Source organism: Mizuhopecten yessoensis, unplaced genomic scaffold (assembly GCF_002113885.1).
Source record: "Mizuhopecten yessoensis strain PY_sf001 unplaced genomic scaffold, ASM211388v2 scaffold8123, whole genome shotgun sequence".
Taxonomy (NCBI): domain Eukaryota; kingdom Metazoa; phylum Mollusca; class Bivalvia; order Pectinida; family Pectinidae; genus Mizuhopecten; species Mizuhopecten yessoensis.
The window spans coordinates 272,236-287,820 of NW_018407390.1; the positions used below are offsets into that span (position 1 = coordinate 272,236).

Below are 15,585 nucleotides of genomic sequence, written 5' to 3' on the forward strand. Positions count from 1 at the left end.
ATAGTGTTGTTTTACTGATGTATCATATATCACAGATGTTATTATAGTGTTGTTTTACTGATGTATCATATATCACAGATGTTATTATAGAGTTGTTTTACTGATGTATCATATATCACAGATGTTATTATAGTGTTGTTTTACTGATATATCATATATCACAGATGTTATGGAAACATCACCCAGGAAAATTCAGCCCCCATGCTACAGAGCGGGAGGTCTGTACCAGTAGAATTAGCATCAGTAGTAGTCGAAGACTAATGGTATGACGTCGACAACAGTGAGGTAACGGTGAGTTTATTATACAATATGTAGTGCTGTCTTGCTGTAATGTTGTGACACAAATTTTATTAAAGGGCTGTGTCACTGAAATATATCACAAACTTAACAGTGATATCTCTCTTTCGATTGTTTAATTACACTTTTAATAAGCATTTGTTTTATTGTAGTTCCAGTTCAATTTCATATCATCTTTGCAGAAAAGTATTTACAGAAGTGTCCTACAGGCTTCTGTGCAGGACAATGCAATTTTAAGTGAAATATGGCATTCATATGGACTTGTAAATGTTCAACTTACGTCCAAGAGAAACTGTTTACTTAGTTGCCTTGCTTCCTCCACCTTGGCAATCTCACCTCCTGTTGTGTTGGCCAAATTTTCTAGGACATTCTGAAAATTGAAAGATTCATTAAAAAAAATGTTTTTTGAATGAAATTCTGTTTTGTATATTACTTCAAAGTATTTACTTCACCAAAGCTGTGCTCAAATGACTATTGCTTCTCTGAGTTCTTTTAAACCACAAATTCTCCAGAACTGCCTGTTACACGATGATAAAATATCAAAAGTGAAAGTAGTCCTGTGTTATCAATCTCACCTCTTTCTTTCAAACACTGCTTAAACAACTTTCAAACACTGCTTAAACAACTTTCAAACACTAATTAAACAACTTTCAAACACTATTTAAACAACTTTCAAACACAAGTCACTGTTAAGGTAATCCAGCTGCCAACTATAAGTGATTGTGACATGGAAATTAACACAGGGGATTCCCTAGTATGGAACCTGAGACAGGGGATTCCCTATTGTACAACTTTAAATAGGATATTCCCTATTGCAGTCTCTATTGTAGGACTTAAAATGGGAGATTCCCTATTGTAGAAATGTTAACTGGGGTTTCCATAGTAGAGTTTTTTAATGGGATTTCCTATTGTAAAACTTTTAACTGAGGACTTTCTACAGTATAAACTTTAACAGAGAATTTCTTGATGTAGACCTATAGAGTGTGAATTCGTTATTGCAGAACATTTTACAAGGGGTTCTCTACTGTAAAAAAATAATAATGGAGGATTCCCTTTTGTAGATTTTTTTAACAGGGAATTCCCTATTACAGAATCTCTAATAGGGAATTCCCTATTGCAGAATCTCGAATAGGAAATTCCCTAATGTAGAATCTCTAATAAGGAATTCCATGTTGTAATTTTTTTTAACTGAGAATTCTCTATTATCCTTTTATATTAAGTTGCAGTGGAAATATTCACTTCAGAAAGAAAAGATATTGGTGACACTTGCACTATAATAATAATAATTTGAGGTTCTTATATTCTGCTTCATCACAACCTAGTTTGTAAGTCGTCTCAAAGGGGTTCACAAATTATTATCCGTAGTTATAGGGCCTTTGCAACCAGCCAATATCTTTCTCAACTCCCTGGGGAGCATACAGCTGGTGCTGCCATTTTGGCGGTCACAGCTAGCATTCAACAATTCTAGCACTTCCCAACTACGTACTCATTTACAGCTGAGTAGACTGGAACAAGCGGAGTAAAGCATCTTGCTCAAAGATACAACACAGTGCTGTGACGTGACTCGGACCCGCAACCCTTTGGTCACAAGCCAGGAGTCTTACCACTAGACTACAGTGCCTCCCTGCACTCTGCCAAGTTTCACTATTTTTCACTGTCGTATCAAAACTCCCTCTATAACCTTACACAAAGCAAATGGCCCTACACACAGACTTACTATCATCCTTCATCACATTCTGTTTTCTGAAAAAGTTGTATTCACAGGGTACCTCAAATACACGATCACAAAAGTATTGGAACATACATGATATCTACGCATTGTTTATATGGCCACAATGATGTCATCCTTGATACTCCAGTGGTTACGCTCACTTTCGCTCTCTGCACCCCTGGAATATGTCATAGTGAAATGGAAGGCTCAGTGTGAGCCACCTTGAGACAAGAAGAGAAGTACGATCCTTTGATGTACATCAAACGAATCTGTCAGCCCCGTAATGGTAAAATTGACTGGCTTTGAATTTGGGTGTTGCTCCTCTGTAATCTTCAAAGAAATGTATCAGCCTAACAAATGGTCAAGTTTTTTACCTGGGACCAATCAAATAAATAGCCGCATACCTTCAATAAGAGCATAATGAAGTCAGCAAAACCCCTGGAGTATCGAAGACAGGACAGACAGGCAGTAATCAGAAAGTTAAAACTGTTTACAAATGGATGTGTATGGATAGACACAGTAATCATAAAGTTATTTATATTATGGTATTATAACATGAAGGTACAAAATGATGGCACTCACCATATCAGCATCACCCACAGGTATACAGGTGACTTTGCGATGTTCATTCTTCAGTCTATCAGAAAACTCTATGAGCTGTTGCTTAGCCTTTAAAAAAAAAAATCAGATGAAATCACTGCACTGAAAGCAGTAAATGATACTGATATATAAAACTACCATAAAGATGTACAGCTAAAATATATCAGGTTTAAAAAAGCTTTCTACCAGTTAACAAGTTCAAGTTAAGGAATGCCATAAACTAAACACATATTTAGGTATCTATACCTACATTCAATTTTCTCAATAATTTGACTTTTCAGCACTGTTGACATCCCCTCATATCAGTGATCTCAATAAGAGTTCAAAACAATCGAGGAAGGATGGATTCGGCTGGTGACATTGAAGATTTGAAACCAATTACAACACACAACATCTTATACATGTAAGATGTTCTTATTGTTAAACTTTCATTGAGCTATGACTACCTGCCATGGTCAGCTGTAAGTTATTATCAAATAATACTGTGTATTGATAAGTTAACTAGTACCTGTTATTTACTGGATAGATTGATTAGAAAGGGAATCAAGTTGTATAAGTATAAGGAAAGCTTTCAAAATTTCACCTGTAGTTAAATTTGTTTATAACATCTATAAACAGCACAATAGTGACACTCGTGCACAATTAACCGTCTAGAATTAAATTGCATCCATATTAGGGTTTATAATAAATAAAATATCTAAATCTACCCATAGTAGCATTATATAACCATCTCTGTCCAAGTTCCTCATCATTAAATGTGTAATAAAATGGTCCCTATTAGAGTTTACACCAAATAAAATATCTAAATCTACCCATAGTAGCATTATAACCATCTCTGTCCAAGTTCCTCATCATTAACTGTGTTATAACATGGTCTTACCTCTGATTCACTCATTCCATTGGGATGGGCTACATCTGGCCCGTCCATTATCCTCGAGTCTGTCACATGGCCGTCCGATACCAGTATAATACGAGGCATGATCTTTCTGTTACGGAATGACACCACACCACCTATATGACAAAAATAGCTGAGTTTTACAAAAAGATTAAGATACACATATTTAACAGTTCTGAACCAAATTGGATTAAGATTCATAGACTAACAGGTAGTCAAAATTTACAAGTGTCTGGGTACCCCTCCTATTAAACCCAATCCTAACCCTGTCTGTATTCACCGATACCTTGTAATATGTAAAGCATCTACACCCTTATATAATGATACAGAGGATTCAAAACTATTTGTCAGACAAAATTAAAGTAAAAGAAAGGTTTATATGATTAATTAAAATAGTATAAACTTTATAAGTTACCTCTTATATAGATCGCACTCATACAGAGCACCAAGCCTGTCATTATGGGACTGGCCCCCTCGATCTCTAGCTCCTCTGAAGTCAAAATAGATATAAAAATATTTAATATTACATGTATATAACAATATGATATCACACAGGTAATGTATATTTCAGGTGGATTTACGACAAAACATTATGCTGCAATTATTTTACTGAATGGTTCAAAGTTCTGATGAGCTTGAAAAGTATCAGAAACTTTCAGACTATTATCAGAATCTGATTGATATTAAACGTTAGAATAACGCAATGGTAAGAATCAGGATAATAAATTTATGAACACAATAAAACGGATTAACCAGAAACACACATGTTCTAGTATTGATTAAAATAAAACCGACTTACCGAGGATGTCCCTGATTTTTGAGTAGTCGTTAGTAAGATGCTGTGCTACTGCTGTAACTTTACCAAAGGTAACTATGGCGATGTTCTCCTCCAAAGCGTGGTCAACAGCACATTCCTCAACACCTAGTGCACACAGAAATATCGTGTGTATTCTACGATGTCACATTAGCACACAGTTGCTTTAAACTTAAAATTGAGTATCTAATTTCGTGATTTATTGATTAAATTTTGGTTTCCTTTATTGGAACTAAAGATATTTTGATCAGTTGTATCAACATTAACATTTGTACATTGTATTAACATTATCATTTGTACGTTGTATTAACATTGACATTTGTACGTTGTATCAACATTAACATTTGTACTTTGTATTAACATTAAAATTTGTACATTGTATTAACATTAACATTTGTACATTGTATTAACATTAACATTTGTACGATGTATTAACATTAACATTTGTACGTTGTATCTACATTAACATTTGTACTTTGTATCAACATTGACATTTGTACTTTGTATCAACATTAACATTTGTACTTTGTATCAACATTGACATTTGTACTTTGTATCAACATTAACATTTGTACTTTGTATCAACATTGACATTTGTACTTTGTATCAACATTAACATTTGTACTTTGTATCAACATTAACATTTGTACATTGTATTAACATTAACATTTGTGCGTTGTATTAACATTAACATTTGTACGTTGTTTTAACGTTAACATTTGTACTTTGTATTTACATTAACATTTGTACGTTGTATTAACTTTAACATTTGTACGTTGTATTAACGTTAACATTTGTACTTTGTATTAACATTAACATTTGTACGTTGTATTAACATTGACATTTGTACGTTGTATCAACATTAACATTTGTATGTTGCATTAACATTAACATTTGTACGTTGTATTTACATTAACATTTGTACATTGTATTAACATTAGCATTTGTACGTTGTATTAACATTAACATTTGTATGTTGCATTAACATTAACATTTGTACGTTGTACTTACATTAACATTTGTACTTTGTATCAACATTGACATTTGTACTTTGTATCAACATTAACATTTGTACTTTGTATCAACATTAACATTTGTACATTGTATTAACATTATCATTTGTACGTTGTATTAACATTGACATTTGTACGTTGTATTAACATTAACATTCGTACGTTGTATTAACATTAACATTTGTACGATGTATTAACATTAACATTTGTACGTTGTATTAACATTGACATTTGTACGTTGTATTAACATTGACATTTGTACGTTGTATTAAGTACGTTGTATTAACATTAACATTTGTACGGTGTATTAACATTGACATTTGTACATTGTATTTACATTAACATTTGTACGTTGTATTAACATTGACATTTGTACGTTGTATTAACATTGACATTTGTACGTTGTATTAACATTAACATTTGTATGTTGTATTAACATTAACATTTGTATGTTGCATTAACATTAACATTTGTACGTTGTATTTACATTAACATTTGTACATTGTATTAACATTAACATTTGTACGTTGTTTTAACGTTAACATTTGTACTTTGTATTTACATTAACATTTGTACGTTGTATCAACATTAACATTTGTATGTTGCATTAACATTAACATTTGTACGTTGTATTTACATTAACATTTGTACATTGTATTAACATTAGCATTTGTACGTTGTATTAACATTAACATTTGTATGTTGCATTAACATTAACATTTGTACGTTGTATTTACATTAACATTTGTACATTGTATTAACATTAACATTTGTACTTTGTATTAACATTAACATTTGTACGTTGTATCAACATTAACATTTGTATGTTGCATTAACATTAACATTTGTACGTTGTATTTACATTAACATTTGTACATTGTATTAACATTATCATTTGTACGTTGTATTAACATTGACATTTGTACGTTGTATTAACATTGACATTTGTACGTTGTATTAACATTGACATTTGTACGTTGTATTAACATTAACATTCGTACGTTGTATTAACATTAACATTTGTACTTTGTATTAACATTAACATTTGTACGTTGTTTTAACGTTAACATTTGTACTTTGTATTTACATTAACATTTGTACGTTGTATTAACTTTAACATTTGTACGTTGTATTAACGTTAACATTTGTACTTTGTATTAACATTAACATTTGTACATTGTATTAACATTATCATTTGTACGTTGTATTAACATTGACATTTGTACGTTGTATCAACATTAACATTTGTATGTTGCATTAACATTAACATTTGTACGTTGTATTTACATTAAAATTTGTACTTTGTATCAACATTAACATTTGTACATTGTATTAACATTAACATTTGTACGTTGTATTAACATTAACATTTGTACGTTGTATTAACATTGACATTTGTACATTGTATTTACATTAACATTTGTGCTTTGTATCAACATTAACATTTGTACGTTGTATTAACATTAACATTTGTACGTTGTATTAACATTAACATTTGTACGTTGTATTAACATTAACATTTGTACGTTGTATTAACATTAACATTTGTACATTGTATTAACATTAACATTTGTACCTTCTAAGAAACTGTTGACGAAATATTTGGCTTGCTGTATGGGGGCTCCTCTCATGCTCTCGGAGGTGTCAATACATATTATTGTATCTGCTCCATCAGATTTAGGGTCTCGACATTCAGCAGCTGAAACACATCATATTAAATAACTTGAAGTTGCAGTTGAAGAATTTTAAAAGAGTAAAAAAAAAACAGTAACCCAATAGCTACGTTTCTTAACAATTTATCCCAAAAATTATTTTGTATACAGACTTGAAATTATTACTTAAGTAAAAAAAATCCTTAACAAAAATGTGTGAAAATATGTTAGTTTTCTATAGCCCTTATTAAGTCTAAACAATTAAGTTGAAATGCATCAAATCAAAAACATGAATTTATATTTGATTTTTTCAAGAGGTAAAAAAACCAGTGACCTAATAATTAAGTTTCTCTGCAATTTATCCCAAGAATGTTTTTGTATAAAGAATTGTAATTATTACTTAAGTAAAACAAATTCCGACACAAAAATATGTGAAAATACATTAGTTTTCTATGGCCCCTATTAAGCCTAAACGATTAAGTTTCTAGACAATTTCTTTTTGCAGGCAGATTCTAATTATATAAAACTTTCTTAATTTTCTATGCTCCTTACCTCTCTACCAAATCTAAATGAAATTCTCCTGTTAAAAGATGATAGTTTACCTCTCTGTGCCTCTTTCAGGGTTAGACTTTCCAAAAACTGCCTTTCTTTGGGAAGGGGGCCATCAGATGCTTCTGTAAGATAAGATTTGTTATTTTGCAAATAATTTTATTTTACATAATTTTCAATAATTTATAACTAAGTACCCCATTAGCGATCCAGTAATCTCAAACCAAGAACACTGCTCGAATAAAGTGATCCAGTAATCTCAAACCAAGAACACTGCTCGAATAAAGTGATCCAGTAATCTCAAACCAAGAACACTGCTCGAATAAAGTGATCCAGTAATCTCAAACCAAGAACACTGCTCGAATAAAGTGATCCAGTAATCTCAAACCAAGAACACTGCTCGAATAAAGTGATCCAGTAATCTCAAACCAAGAACACTGCTCGAATAAAGTGATCCAGTAATCTCAAACCAAGAACACTGCTCGAATAAAGTGATCCAGTAATCTCAAACCAAGAACACTGCTCGAATAAAGTGATCCAGTAATCTCAAACCAAGAACACTGCTCGAATAAAGTGATCCAGTAATCTCAAACCAAGAACACTGCTCGAATAAAGTGATCCAGTAATCTCAAACCAAGAACACTGCTCGAATAAAGTGATCCAGTAATCTCAAACCAAGAACACTGCTCGAATAAAGTGATCCAGTAATCTCAAACCAAGAACACTGCTCGAATAAAGTGATCCAGTAATCTCAAACCAAGAACACTGCTCGAATAAAGTGATCCAGTAATCTCAAACCAAGAACACTGCTCGAATAAAGTGATCCAGTAATCTCAAACCAAGAACACTGCTCGAATAAAGTGATCCAGTAATCTCAAACCAAGAACACTGCTCGAATAAAGTGATCCAGTAATCTCAAACCAAGAACACTGCTCGAATAAAGTGATCCAGTAATCTCAAACCAAGAACACTGCTCGAATAAAGTGATCCAGTAATCTCAAACCAAGAACACTGCTCGAATAAAGTGATCCAGTAATCTCAAACCAAGAACACTGCTCAAATAAAGTGATCCAGTAATCTCAAACCAAGAACACTGCTCGAATAAAGTGATCCACTAATCTCAAACCAAGAACACTGCTTGAATAAAGATTTTAGCCTCAACAGATCAGGTCTAAAAACAAAATACTTGTGTTTCCACTAGCATTTCCCAAATAAAATAGGGTAGGTTGATTGAATTTTTTTTTTAAGGTTTAAATAGTTTTCAAAAGATTTTTCATAAAGGAAAACTGATAATAAAACACCCTTCTTACATGACAGAGTACATATATCTCAAATTACCCATTTTGAAGAAATTAGCTACTGTTTTTTATATTACCACTATAATGGAATTACTATTTTTTCCACCAGCTCACTATGAAACTGAGTCTGCATTTATATAGTTACCATTTTCAGCTCCTTCTTCAACAGTTTCACTGAAACAAACAAAATGAGAATGATTTGTAAGTAGTGTAATAAATTAAAGTAGAGTTTATATAGGTTACTATCGATCATACCAGTACTAGGGCATTATATTCACACATTTTACAAAACCCTGATTACAGAAAACTTTCTTGTGACAGTAAATTTCATTTTGTTTTCATACAAAGCTTAAATCAGTTTCATGTCTTAAAACTGATGTGTCTTAAGATAAAATAGCAAAGTTGAAGTGCATTTTTATTTTAGGAAATCATTACCAGGACTACAGCTATCTACGTTTTTTTGCGATAAAAGAAATCAATGTTATATGACGATATTAAAAAAAGATTAGAAGATAGAGTAACTGTTTTCAATTATCTTTGATACGATAGCTGTCTCCAAACATACACAATGCTAAACAAATATGACACAAACATCTGAGAGAACATCCTTCATAGAATGTAAGGAACTTCAATAATTTTATAATAAATAACAGAAAAATACCAAATTGATACAATATTACTTAATAACTTTGTATTCAAAATGTGTGCTTCTCTGATTTCTTTAATATATGACAGGCTAATTGATATTATAAATTCCATATACTTTCAGTAAATCTCAATATCAGACTGTTTGTTAAATAAAACTTAAATTTTACCTTATTGCTGCAATTATTGGTTTAACGGTGGCTGTTGCTATTTCCTCGGTCACCTTGACTGGTGTTTCCGTGTCATCCCTTTCACCATTACCCAATTCAGACTCCATCTCTTGGGAAGGGCTTTCAGTTTCTGCTTGTTCTGATTCTGTACCCTGTATCGGCTGGACTGTGTCTGTCATAGATCTTGGTTGATCAGACTCTTGAACAACTTCTTCCTCTTCCTGTGATTGTAAGGAGGTCACAGGGTCAAGGTCGTCCATGCTCTGTGGTTCTTCTGTTCTTTCTGGCGTCACAGGTGGTTCTTCTGTTCTTACTGGCGTCACAGGTGATGGAGTTCTCTCTAAATCTGATGGGGACATTTTATGATATTTGAACCTGTTGTCTTTTTTTCGTGGTGTAATTTTGATCTTGAAAGCATCAAAATTGATATTTGGTTGTGGCTCCACGCTGGTATTTCCGTTGAACTGTGTTTCTTGTTGAGAGGTACTGGAGAGGGATCTTTCCACTGGTAATCCTCTGGTAGCAGGAGAGTTCATCTGCATTGAATCTCCACTGGGCAATACAGGTGTACTTCTGTCAGCACTGGGTCTTGTATCTTGTGTGGAAGACTGTCGTCTGATAAAACTTGTTTCTGTTACAACAGGATGTGTATCCCTGTTGTCACGGTTTCTTTCAGGTTTATGTTCGTCTTTTATTTCCTCAGCACCTGAAAAACTGCCGTCAACCTTGGAATTTGACCTTGAAGCCTGTACAGAGGATGGGAGTGTTTCATTCACCTGATTTCTCACGGTATTATCCACCACCTCCTCCGTTTGTCTCCCTTGTCGGTGGTGGTTCACTTGTTCGTGTGACTGCAATAGAGTGGTTGATACCTGTTCTACCCTTTCGTTGAGGCCACCAAGACTTTGCTGTACACTAAGAATTGTGGTTTGTAGATGGTCTATCTTCAGTAAGGACTGCTTGATATCTCGGACCTGAAACCACAGGTTTATAGACAATACTGTGATATGAGGATCCCAAAAACACTGATATACTTGTAGGAATCCTATAAACACATGTGGAATAATATCATAAATTGATCAAAATCATTGATTACAATTGTATCACATGCTGAAAAAATAAACGACTTTGAACAATTTCATTACTAGGCAATTTTTCCCAATGAAATGAAAGTTTGTCTGATTTTCCCAAATATCTCTTCATGCATTTAGGGACAGTTAGGGTCTATTCTATCTAAATTAAAGTGTGGGTATTTGATAATTTCGTAACTAATGTACAACAACGGAAAAAAAATAGGCAAGACTGCTATAAAAGGGTATATGTCATTGTTTTGAACAGAAAACACGTTTAAAGGGCCAGGCTTATTTGGAAAATGGTGTTTATCCTGGCAAATAAAGATGTACTGCGTAAAAATTAAAACAGAAGAGTTGAACTGAAATAAAGGTGACATCAGCTTCTTAACAAATATTAAAAAAGGTGTAAATATTTTGGCTCTTCACTACACTAAATCACCTCTTTTAAAATTGTTGTCATCATTGTGTGTGTATCGCCACCAGAAGGACTGGAATGAATTGTATGGCTGTGGTCCATAGCTACTCGTTCAGGTTGAGGCTGGCCGATTTTCCTGTGATCTATACAACAGACAAAATAATTGAGAGTAAAACATGTACTAACATTTATTTAATAAAACACATTCATTTAATGAGACATGTATTAACATTGTCCGAACGTTGCAACACTCATTTATATGTACATTTTCAATGTTAGAACAAATGCCTTATTTCTTTTCAAACTGATAAACCTTATTGAAAACATGCATTAGGTAACACCTGACTGGAAAGTATCACCTGAACAGACAGTAAAACCATTTACTGAAACTATTCCTAAAAGCATGTTTGGTTCTCGTGAAACAACATACCAGAGATAGATTTCCAAAGAAGAATTTTTAGTGTCCGACTCACTTTATTTTTTAAATCATAAGTCAAGTCAAGAACACTTTCTTCTTATTAATTCTTAATATTAGACAGGGACTTTTCTGAACCTCCGATGGTCAGGCTGAACATTGGGCTTTTATCATTTATAGGAAACATCTTGGGGAACATAGAATATGTTCTTTTTTATTTTGAATGAGGAAAGACATTATGATAAATCTGTAGTTTCCCAATCTCCAGACAGCGATTGGAAACTAAGTTGTGAGATCCCATTTCAATACATGAAGTCACAAAGTCAGCAACTGTACGTGATAGGGTATATGAGATATGTCCCATAAAATGTGTTGCGAAATGAACAAAGGGCCATAACTCTGTTCATAGTGGGCATAAAACCTGATTTCAGTGTAGCAGAATTGGACTGGGATAATTGTCTGCAACCAAGTTGCTCAATTGGTAGATCTAGAGCATCCATCTAGAGTTTAGAGGCTCTCAGATACCCTGATCTGGCTGTGCATTTCTATTTCTATTACAAATTTGGCAAGCTTGCTAACCCTTCTATCAAGCACATGTACTAAGTGAAATCTTGGCAAGGGGATACCAACCCTTGGTTGAAAATAGGGTATGTCTACAGTGGCAGAGACTTAGAAAAAGGAGGGAGAAATGCAGCAGAACACGACTGGGTTGATCTTCGGCGACCATGCAGGTAGCTGAATTTGACAAGTTCAGGTGACAGAGTATACATAAGATATACCCTGGACAACATGACACAAAGATGGACTGACTGCCTGTCTAAATGGAAATAAAGCTCCCAGATATGTCGCTGTAGTAATGGTTGGGGACTAACAAATATCTCAGCCTGGCATGCTGGGACGTTTAGTGGGATTAATTAATACAATGAATATCTTACAAAAATCTCCACTTACTTATTCTAAGAAGTATCAAATAGTTTCAAAGTCAATACAAAAATAAAATTGATGTTAAATAAATACACACACCGATTTGATATGTAAATGAGCTTGGACTGAATCTGACACAGGGTAAACAAATAATCGTTTAGAAACTGTCAAACTGTAACTGGTATGTGCTTAGAATATTGAGCTGGATTATATATATGATGTCACTCTAAAATACATTTAATACTTTTCTTAAATAACATTCTAAACTTAAGTCTGCAAACTATCTCAAATACATCAACAAAAGTGAGAAGGAAGTTTAAGTATATACCTACCTTCACCTATTCCATTTACTGCTTGATAATGTGTCATATTAGCATGCTAAAGTGGTTTTCTTCTTAATCAGTTCAAGCTTTTCTATAAATAACAGAAAGAAAATTGATTTTATGAACAAAAAGTGAATGAAATATAAGTTCATAATCGGATAAAACAAAATATACAAATATTTTCTCGCACCTCAGACAGATATATCCAACGTCATACCCCATGCTAGATTTTTCTATCTCGTCCAATCTGTCTTGTACCTTTACACTACATTTCGCGGAATTTTTACACTGCGATGTATTTATCCGCACGTTAACTGCTTGAAATAGACAATTTGCATTATAAATGTTCTGTTTTGTAGTTATATGTATAGTTTTGATGTTGTAAGATATTTGATGTTGTAGATAAAATATAATCAACACTATGAAATATGTTGTAATCTATGTAAGGACGGACTACGTTTTTATACTACTGTAGTTTAAGTAGTGAAGAGGTCATTATCACTTGAGGCTCAAGGCGGGATACTTGTAGTTTTTAGCAAAATTGAGTCTTTTTCGAACTAAAAGGTGCGAGAAAAAAAATCAATTACCTGTAACTGAGCAAGATCGGGATATCTCAGTCTCGGGCTAAGATTCTGTAACATCCCAACCTCGGCTTACGCCTCAGTTGGGATGTTGTTACAGAATCTTAACCATCGACTGAGATAACCCGATCTCGCTCAGTAACAGGTAATAGATTTTATTAATCTTTCTTTATAGGTCTGACTTAATTTGCTTTCAAGTGTTAGTTATTCCCCAATGCCCTATATGCATGTTTTTTGTCTAAGGCTTAATAATAACAGGAACAAGGACATTATTTTTAAAAGCCCCATCAATCAATAAACCTACACACGGTTATGGTCATAACTAGTGTTTATAGCCTTTCGAATTTCTTCATCTCCAACACATGGTACACATACCTGAATGCTATAGTGTTATAGCCATTCCTTCATGTCCTACACATCTGTTTTGTGCTAGGCTCAATAATGACTTTTTACTTTAACTTATTGTTCATATACACCCATGTAATAACAGTTATATATCTGCTGTTTATATGTTCCAGAAACAATAACCTGTGGGAGGGGTACGTCACACTCAGGCTTAATTAGGTCACAACATACACTGGTTATAATATATCAAAGTTAACAGGTAATAATATATCTAACATCTGCATACATTTTAACTGACCGGGCTGTTTTAAAAGGACAATTTAGTGAAGTATGGTGTTTTTTTTAATCTAGTCACAAAATTGTTCATGATAATATAGTTTATGCTTCTTATGAACATACATTAATTTTCGTTAGATATATATTTTCAGTGTAGCAGATCTAGACTGGGTCGATCTTCGGCATCCAGGTAGCTCAATTGTTAGAGCATCGCGATCCGTCTAGAGTTTGGAAGGTCCCGGGCTCGAATCCTTGTCTGGCCATTACTTTTACTCTTTTCAGAACTGATCTGTTACAATATTGACAAGTTTGCCATGCAACCCTTGTTTCAAGCATTGGGAATATGCTTAAAAAGGGGATAACCGAACTTGGGATGCAAATAGCTGTGTCTCTGGGGGTGAAGACTTAGAAAAAGGAGGGAGGAGGTTAGCAGAACTGGACCGGGTCGATCGGCAACCAGGTAGCTAAATTGGTAAAGCTTCAGCCAAGAGTTTTGAACCCCCGGTCTGGCTGTTACATTTTCTCTTTCTCCTGTTACATCAGCACCTCGATTTTCAGATTGTCATTTGACTAAATAGCACCTTTAAGATGGCAGGGGATGGTGGGGAGNGGGGGGGGAGGGGATACTTATGTGGCAGGGTTTAATTGTACATAGGATTAAGGAATTTCCCTTTAGCTCAGTGGTAGAGCGTCCGACTGATGAACCTGGAGATCGAGGGTTCGATCCCCGGTGGAAGCACACTATACTCTTTCCTGTTACAAATGGTCTGTGGCCGTCGGTGTGGTGACAGGGAGTTAGAACCTGGGTTGTGGTGTTCGAGGGCAAACACATTTAAAAAGGGGGAGCAGTGTGGCAGGGTTCAATTGTACATAGGATTAACGCCTTCTAGCTTCAAACTAGAGGGAATTTCCCTTTAGCTCAGTGGTAGAGCGTCTGACTGGGAACCTGGAGATCGAGGGTTCGATCCCTGGTGGAAGCACACTATTCTCTTTCTTGTTACACTTATATCCTTGTTTCATAACGTTAAAATATTAAAAAAAACTTGCTTAGATGCAAAAGTACTTTTAAGGGTATTACATCCAATCTGCAATTAAGTCATACTATTGATAAATGAAATAATAATGATGACACATTCGAATTCCCCAAAGTCAACCCAACAAACTGAAAGTGCATCACATATAAAGTGTAATATATAATATAGGCTACTGTATACTTCTATAAATCTGAATTTCACAACCAATGATCGTTTGAGATTGCATATATAATTGTTCTCGGTTTATATTTTTCATCAGCATTAAAATCATATAGTTCAATAGATATTTTTTTTATTTCCTCCATGCAACTCAACATTTCACCTCCTAATACTTTATTATTAAGTCAATATGTTCATATTTACATTAATACTAGCCTATATGAGATAGATTTGTAATTTACCGAAAAAAAACAATGTTTTAAAATGTGTGAATGATATAATTCATTTTTGTCAAAACGTACCATCCTTGGGCACCAGTAACTTCTAACGTCTTGAAACTGAAACTAGCATAGGTTTTTCCACAGTATTTCCCTGTACTATAAATAGAGTCATGAT

At 33.8% G+C, this 15,585-nt stretch overlaps 1 protein-coding gene across 1 annotated transcript in view; it reads right to left on the reverse strand.

The window, feature by feature from the left end:
* The window catches only part of LOC110454966, a 37,780-nt gene extending 22,205 nt beyond the window's left edge, over positions 1-15,575 (reverse strand). Inside the window, exons 1-12 of the mRNA XM_021504808.1 lie at positions 15,492-15,575; positions 12,804-12,885; positions 11,157-11,275; positions 9,645-10,618; positions 8,975-9,003; positions 7,585-7,656; positions 6,907-7,029; positions 4,303-4,425; positions 3,919-3,993; positions 3,489-3,619; positions 2,591-2,677; positions 578-667 (exon numbers count right to left, since the gene is read on the reverse strand). Coding sequence (XP_021360483.1) covers positions 578-667; positions 2,591-2,677; positions 3,489-3,619; positions 3,919-3,993; positions 4,303-4,425; positions 6,907-7,029; positions 7,585-7,656; positions 8,975-9,003; positions 9,645-10,618; positions 11,157-11,275; positions 12,804-12,840 — 1,860 coding nt within the window. The 5' untranslated portion in view covers positions 12,841-12,885; positions 15,492-15,575. The remainder of the gene's footprint in view (positions 1-577; positions 668-2,590; positions 2,678-3,488; positions 3,620-3,918; positions 3,994-4,302; positions 4,426-6,906; positions 7,030-7,584; positions 7,657-8,974; positions 9,004-9,644; positions 10,619-11,156; positions 11,276-12,803; positions 12,886-15,491) is intronic.
* Positions 15,576-15,585: the final 10 nt, after the last annotated feature.